The following is a 7,859-nucleotide window of genomic DNA, read 5'->3' as shown; positions in this document are numbered from 1 at the left end:
CCCCCAAACAGGTGAGCGTGCATTGTGCTAAAACATGACACCAGCTATGCTGTCACTAGTCCACAGGAATTTTCAGCTCCATTACAGTCTTAGAGACCACTGTTACGTACATGGTCTGTCACTGGCCTGGATGTCTTTATGCAGCACGTAACTGTACAAACAGGCAAGGTGGAAGTTGAAGGTAACATTTATCTAAATCGGGATGGGGGTGGAGGGTAGTGGCTGAGCACTTGAGGTCCTGGGTTGGATCCTCAGCACTGCAGGGAAAAGAAAGAAAAAAAAATAGCATCCCAGACTGGGAAAAAAGGAGTTTAAAATTACAGTAGACTAGTGACTTGAAGGATTATTTCATATCTATCTATCTCTCTCAGCTTGTGAACATAACAGTTGAACTATTGGAATTGAAAATCAAATTGTTTGTTTTCAACAGGATGCTTTCAGTTTACTAGCATATTCAGATCCTTGGAATAGCCCAGTTGGAAATCAGCTTGACCCAATTCAGAGAGAACCTGTGTGCTCAGCTCTTAATAGTGCAATATTAGGTAAGTAAAACCAAAAAGCACAACTTCACCTAGCCTCTGAGAATATTTGAGGGTATTTGTGCTAACATTTATATATTTCTTAGTAAATATAGGTTGATTGTATACAATAAAACCTTTAATTTGGGGGCAGTTCTCTTCAAAGGTAATTTAGAGAACAGTGATTTTTCATCTGACTTTTAAGATTCTGATTCTCCAGACAACATGGGACTTCAGTCCTGTTTAGACGGCTGCTCAGCTGTCAGCCCTGTTAGGGTTCAGGTCTTTTAGTCACACATTTCAAACTATTTTAGGAAGACGTGGGCAGTGTTACACACAGGAAGACTTGCAGTGAAGGACCGGGGTGATCTCAGTACTCACATTTAATTACCTTTTGTAAGGGGCAGACCTTTATAAAGTTCATTGATTCTTTATTTGTTAAGGACTAATACTGATGTTTGGGAATGGGAGTAGTGTCCTTCGTGTGGTAGTTTTTGAAAGTTAATTTGTGTAATAGTAAATGATATGAATTTCTTTTGGTTAATGTGTTTTTGGTTATACAGAATCCACTTAGCTCTACTGACAAAAATAAGAGAAATTAGTAACAATAGTGGCTCTGTAGGGAAGACTATTGTTTGAAATTATTATACTATAGCTGGTCATGCAGGCCTAATTGCCAGGTACAACTCAAACTTGGGCAGAATTTTTGGAGAAAAGTGACCAATTTTCTTATTTGTTGGGTTCCTCAAAGGAATTAAATTGTTCTGGAACCTATCTAAGATGTGTATTCTTACTGTGCTATAATAGGTTCAGCTATAATTAGTGCTTCAGTTTATTAACTGTCATTCCTGTAAAATTAATGACAAATTATAAATTACTATGCATATTTATATTGTGTGGTATTATATAGATTTTCCTACATATAGTGCATAATGCATTTATATGTAATTCTTATGATTTTCCTATGTCTAAAAATTTGTTTATTACTGGATGCCTCTGTTGGCTAAAATGAGACTGTAATCGTGTACCTAATGCATGTATTTGAGCAAGAGTTAGTCTTCAAGAGTCATTTTAAAAAAAAAACTTTTTCAGCATTAGTAAATGAGTTCTTTAATAATCTTAACCCACAGATGTTTTGAAGAGTATTGTTCTCACTGGTCTGTGTACCTTTTCTTGAATACTTTTCAAGGAATTCTCATTTCCTTTTCCCTTGTACCTTTACATTCTAAGCTTGCTTTTGATTTTTTTTTTTTTCCTTTTTCCCCTGCTTTGATTCTTTAGGAAGTATTTTTTTTTCACTCATCACCATAGTGCAATTTGGGAAGGGCAGGGGTTACAGGGATTGAACTCAGAGGTGCTTAATCACTGAGCCACATAGACACCCCTCCTTGGCTTATTTTAAAAGGAATTATTTTTGTTATTTCAAATAGTAATTTAAAGTATAGGGTGGTTTTNCAGAGGTGCTTAATCACTGAGCCATAACACTAGTCCTTTTAAAAAAAAAAAAAAAAAAATATATATATATATATATATATATATATATATATAAATATATATTTTAATTGTGGTTGGACACAATACCTTCATTTTATTTATTTACTTTTATGTGGTACTGAGGATCGAACCCAGGGCTGCACACGTGCAAGGTGAGCGCTCTACCGCTGAGCCACAACCCAGCCCCAAATCACTTGTCTTTTGTAAATTTTATTTAGAGACCGGATCTAAGTCGCTGAGGCTGGCTTGAATTCACAATCCTCCTGCCTCAGCCTCCTGAGCCACTTGCACCATCACACCCAGCCTGTTGCTATTCCAAGTTCTGAATCAAGGGGAGTTGAATTATATGGGGCTCCTTATCAGCTGTGTATCTCTGTATTTGCCCTTACTAATTGAGAATTCCCATAAATTTGGACACCGGTCAACATACAGAGAGATTACCAGCTTCTGAGTTAAGACTACTTTTACCTTTACTTTTTCGTCTCTGCAAGTAATAAATGTGTTAATCATTGCACTTCTGCTCCAACTGACAAATTTATGCTATGTAGCACTCTAAAAACTTCCACTTTTTAAAGTGTCTGAACTATCAATTTTAAGTTGATCCCTCCAAAATTTTAGGGTGATCCTTCTGTATGTTCTCTGACATCACTATTATCTACCCCAAATATCACTGACCACTATGCTTTGGGGGCAGGCAGGCAGCTTCAATTGAATTCTGTCCTCTCAAGGTGGTGGGTGGGTATCACTGGAAACTTAATAAAAACCTGGTTCTCCCCCTGGTTAATATCAACCCACTATGGTCAAGTAGAAGAGAAATATTAAATATTACTTACTCCCCAGACCGAATGTCAGATAAGTTGTCTTTCCCAACATAGTTACGTGTCTGATACTTTCAGAGCATGATTTTGCAAGTTTTTCTCTGTTGGTCACCCGGGAACAGTATGGTAAAACAGTATGTTCAAGGCATCACTCTGCCTTTGCTAGTGAAGTGAGGTCATAGGAAGCATATAGGCAGATACTTGAGTAGGAAACACAATGTTTTCTTGATTATTTTTTAAAATGTCTTACTGCTGTTTGTTTTTAAATGCTTTTTCCTCAGAAACCCACAATCTGCCAAAGCAACCTCCACTTGCCCTAGCAATGGGACAGGCCACACAATGTCTAGGACTGATGGCTCGATCAGGAATTGGCTCCTGTGCATTTGCCACAGTGGAAGACTACCTACATTAGCTATGCATTTCAAGAGCTCACACTTATATTGTGGCATATAGTCAACATGGAAGTTAGACCAGCTCGGCTGATTTGAAATTTAGATTTTTTTAATTATGTACTGGGGACAGGTTTTTGTCGCTTTACATTGCTTCCTAGTTTACAGCATGATGCAAATGATTTTCTAACTTAGTGTTAGGAGAAATTATTTTCCATCTTTAACCTCTTAGTTGTCTAAGAGTTAAATATTACTGAATTTCAGACATTCAAATCGATCATCAGAAATCCTTTAAAAAATTACCTAAAACAAACCAAAAAGTCCTGCCTTCTTTGTGGGGAGAAGAAGGGGAGAGGAAATGGAACAAGTTGTGTTTGTGTTAGCATGTGGGTGATGTAAACTTCAAATTGGGAGATGTTCCGACCCCCGCTCCCATATAAGCATTCAATCAGTGTAACTTGCAAAATGCATAAACATCCGACAGTTTGAATTTATAGTGTTGATGGAAGAAATCATTTTTAATGTGTACTGTAAAACTTGAAATACTCAGGAGCTGAGTGAATATGTTCGTTGCTACTTACAATCCCAACCTGTTAGTCCCAGTAGTTTTGTTTTAACATGGTCTTTTCAACTTTGTTTCCTGTTTAATTACAGATGACTTCTGTTGTAGACTCACAAGTTTAACTGTTGTATTATAACAGTATTACATGTCAACAGTGTGGTTATGACCTTTATTTATATAAAAACCAAATATTTAGTCAATTTACTGTGTCTTAATTTAATCTTTGTACACCTTCCATTTTTAAGTGCTTAAATGAGTACTATATTGCAATAAAAATGTAGTGATATAATTAACCAGCCATTAAAAATTTACTTCTACAGATACTAGCGTGTCAGTCAAGTTTATATATATTAGGCATATGTATACGTTTATAGTTAATGTAGAACTAGAGCAATTAATGTCGATGGTATTAACTGCTTCTGAGTTTGATACCCAGACACCTAAGACTGTCTTCGTTTACTGGATTGAAAAAAAAAAAAAGGAAAATAGTTATTTTAAGACTACTTTTTCTTTCAGGGCTCTCAAAGATGAGAAGGCATGATCATATTCCAGAAAGATGAAATACAGTTAAATATTTCTCCAAACACAGACTTATTATGGTTTTTATAATGACACTTTAAAAAGGTTTTTGTAAGAGAAATGAATGCTCTAAATTCTCTACAAAGTACAGATTCTTTATTTGGCTTTTACTTTGATTTATTAGTTTTCATCTTTCTGAACATCCACCGTCGTTTAAACCTCTTGGCGTTTTGTTTTTTCTGGATTCCTGGAATAGAAAGTTTTATATAAGAATATTAAATATTAGTTAAAATTCCTGAGAGATGTAAAATTCAAGACATTCTTTTGAAGATTCTCTGGTTCATGTGAATGGGATATAAAACTAGATCTGTTCAATTATCATTACAAACTATTGTCCTCAAAAGAACATTCAACTTACAAAAGTATCAGAGCTGAAAATAGAGCAGAATCTTACCCCAAGCAGGATTCAAAAACTGGGCTGCAGCCTTTTTCACTGGTAACCTCTTGTTGTCAAGAGACAGAAACTTATTTACTAAAAAAGAGAATCATTTATCATTTCCTTGTTTATTTTGCAGTAAAAAATGAGCAAAAATAGTCCACAAGCAGATTACCAGTAGTTCTGTTGGTTCCTGGGCCGTACAGACAATTATGTATAAAGGCTTTGGCGGCTTGTTGCCTTGAATCTCTCAGATCTTGGTCTTTTAGCCTTAGGGCTAAATAGCTTTTCTGGCTGGTGATCAACACAAAAGATCAAAATAAATGACATGCGCTTTCATAAACAGCTTTATTCTTTTGTGGTGCTAGGGACCAACCAGGGCACCTCCCCATGTGCCAGGCAGAGGGTCTCCCACTGAGCCACATAGACACCCCTCCTTGGCTTATTTTAAAAGGAATTATTTTTGTTATTTCAAATAGTAATTTAAAGTATAGGGTGGTTTTATAAGAAATAGTCACAACTTCGCATAGCAAGTAAATGTGTGTATATATATATATATATATATATATATGTATTATATGATTTTTTTTTTTTTTTTTTGCAAAGGATCCAATCTGAAAGTGCTGGTAATTAAAATATTTTCCCACACAAGCCAAGCTAATGCTTTTATCAGTTTCTTTTATAGGGGGGCAGGGGGATTACCTGGCAGACTGTACTTTTTGTACTTTAACTTTCTTGGAGTCACTTCCTTTTTCACACTCTTCGTTTTTCTTTTGCAAATTAACTGAAAAATTGAGTTCCATTTTCTGGTTAGCATTTAAGCTTACTTTTAAGTCTCTATTACAGACTTACCTGGGTATAGGTTTTATTTATAAGAAGCAGAGGTCACAGACTTATGCTAACCTTGGCTAGACCTAGGCCAGTGCTAAGGAAGGGCCAAGTAACACTGAACTAAAATAAGTTCATAAATGAGAACAATTCATACCTTCTTTCAATTTTCCTGGTGATTTCTTTATGCTAAGGGAAGAAGAAGAAGAGAAAAAGATTGCAATGGCACAATACTTAAAACATGCTACACAATTCCTGGCTTTATGTAATGCGGGCTTGCGCCCCCCCCATTATCGCCATCCTCAATTTTTACTCAGGATCTCTCAGTGTTGGGAAAGCAAAAGGCTTTCTGCAATGCACCATACCAATTCTCAATCAATGATCTAGTATTATAAGGATCACAGTATCTTCTCAGGATTTAAATCTGAAAGCGTATTACTAGGCTTCAAAGCAGTAGAATGGTGTCTTGAACAGAATTAATAGAACCAAAGGTAGGCCTAATCTCACACTTGGAGAAATCACAGAGGATAATTCAACAGTTTATAGTCACTGGAGAAAAGGATCAGACTGATGACAACTGACAAATACAGTATGAGTATACAGAGTACAATGCAGAACCATTTGCAACAAAGGAGGAAGTCAAAAGAGGGTGACACTTTAAGTTGATTTTAAAATGATGAAAAAATCAACTGGAGCTACATATGTATTTAAGATATGAATTGGCCAGGTGTTGTGGCACACACCTGTAATCCCAGCAGCTGGGGAGGTTGAGGGTAGGAGGATCTTGGGTTAAAAGCCAGCTTCAGCAAAAGCAAGGCCCTAAGCAACTCAGAGACCCTGTCTCTAAATAAAACACAGAGAGCAGGGATGTGGCTCAGGGTTTGAGTGTCCCTGAGTTCAATCCCCTGTACCAAAAAAATGAAAAAAAAATTCTAGAAAACTTTCTTTTAATAAAAAGTTGGAAACTACTGGCCTACATAGAAGGGGGTTAAACTTTTGAACTTAAAGCAGTTAAGGGGAGCCAAGAGGGATGACAAAAAAACAAAACAAAACAAATATTTAAAAGTCTATAAATTCAGTCGGTCTTGAGTCCATGAACTAGAGGGAGATGACAACTGCTGACTTTTAAATGTCGTGGATGGCAAAGTCACTAAATGGGGAAAAGAGGAAGAACAGTGGCAGGTAAGGCAAGATTGAGAAAAGCTGAGTTTTAGGAGCTTCCTGGGTAACTGTCTTGCACTCCACTAAATATTAAAACACTTGTCTTCAACACGGTCTATCCTTTTTTGCCCCAACTGCAAAAAGTGCTCAACAAACTTTATTCAATGAATACACTGCGATTAGGAACTCAGAAGCTAGAGTTATCTAGGGGAATAAACAAAACTCAGCCTAAAAAGTGCCATATTTCCCTCTCTCCACCAAATTCAAATATCACCATTGTGAAGCTTATTAACTTAGGTTCCATAATTCCTTCAATTACATGGGTGGATTCCAGCCTGGAGTTCCGAGATGGCTGGCTATGTGTGAGCAAGAACATAACAAGGTCCAGTACTCACTCGGTGTGCGGCGCTGCAGTTAACTGTTCTAGAAGAGAATCTGGAAGAAGTTTTGTTTTCTTTCAGGAAAAAAAAAAAGACATTAAAAAATCAGTACGGTGCGTAAGACGACGCCTGGTTACAAGTCCCCATCTTAAGGGCAGCCGGACTTTGGGGCAGGACACTCTGGCTCTCGAGCCCGGGGGCGGGGACACTGGGCTCAATGAATGACTTCCCACGCTCTCCAGACCTGTGAGAACCTGGAGGGTGTCCTCAGCTCCCCCCCTCGGGTCACTTAGGAGTTGAAAGGACTTTAAGCATGACCACCTGGAGGCACTTCTCCGAGCTGCCCACACCAGACAGCGAAGCGACCAGACCCTGCGTCTGAACCAACTCCCTTCACAAATGGCCCCGTTTCATCTCGGCGACCGAGACTCCGACGGGAGAAACCACCGCCGCGACGCCCAACGACCGGGGCGTTTCGCGTTCACAGCTCGTCCACCCGCGTTTCCGAGGTGGGCAGCGGAGGGCCCCGGCGTCTCGGCCCGGCCGTGCGCGGCTCCAGCGCCGTCTCCCGCGCACCAGGTCGGCAGCCCGGCGCGACAGCGCGCCCCACCCGGCAAGGTGGCTGCAGAACGCGGCGCCCCGCCGCCCTCCCACCTTCTGCTCGATGAACAGCTCCTCGCGCCGCTTCCTCTTCTCCTTCAGCAGCGTTTTATCCCTGGGAGAAAGGGTACCGCCGGGGTCAGCGGGGCCAGGG

The 7,859-nt window shown here is 38.9% G+C and overlaps 2 protein-coding genes across 6 annotated transcripts in view; one reads left to right on the top strand and one right to left on the bottom strand.

Moving 5' to 3' along the window:
• Ranbp9 (RAN binding protein 9) overlaps positions 1-4,104 on the top strand; it is a 107,349-nt gene extending 103,245 nt beyond the window's left edge. For all 5 annotated transcript variants that reach the window (XM_048799817.1, XM_048799818.1, XM_015494027.2 and 2 more), the window contains 2 exons: positions 431-542; positions 3,112-4,104. In XM_048799817.1, coding sequence (XP_048655774.1) covers positions 431-542; positions 3,112-3,242 — 243 coding nt within the window. In that variant the 3' untranslated portion in view covers positions 3,243-4,104. The remainder of the gene's footprint in view (positions 1-430; positions 543-3,111) is intronic.
• A 335-nt stretch (positions 4,105-4,439) lies between these two features.
• The window catches only part of Nol7 (nucleolar protein 7), a 4,206-nt gene continuing 786 nt past the window's right edge, over positions 4,440-7,859 (bottom strand). The window contains 7 exon segments of the mRNA XM_048799820.1: positions 4,440-4,547; positions 4,755-4,832; positions 4,912-5,030; positions 5,439-5,520; positions 5,722-5,753; positions 7,121-7,179; positions 7,760-7,857. Coding sequence (XP_048655777.1) covers positions 4,468-4,547; positions 4,755-4,832; positions 4,912-5,030; positions 5,439-5,520; positions 5,722-5,753; positions 7,121-7,179; positions 7,760-7,857 — 548 coding nt within the window. The 3' untranslated portion in view covers positions 4,440-4,467.

This window comes from Marmota marmota, unplaced genomic scaffold (assembly GCF_001458135.2).
Source record: "Marmota marmota marmota unplaced genomic scaffold, marMar, whole genome shotgun sequence".
NCBI lineage: Eukaryota > Metazoa > Chordata > Mammalia > Rodentia > Sciuridae > Marmota > Marmota marmota.
This window is presented reverse-complemented; position numbering and strand designations above follow the sequence as displayed.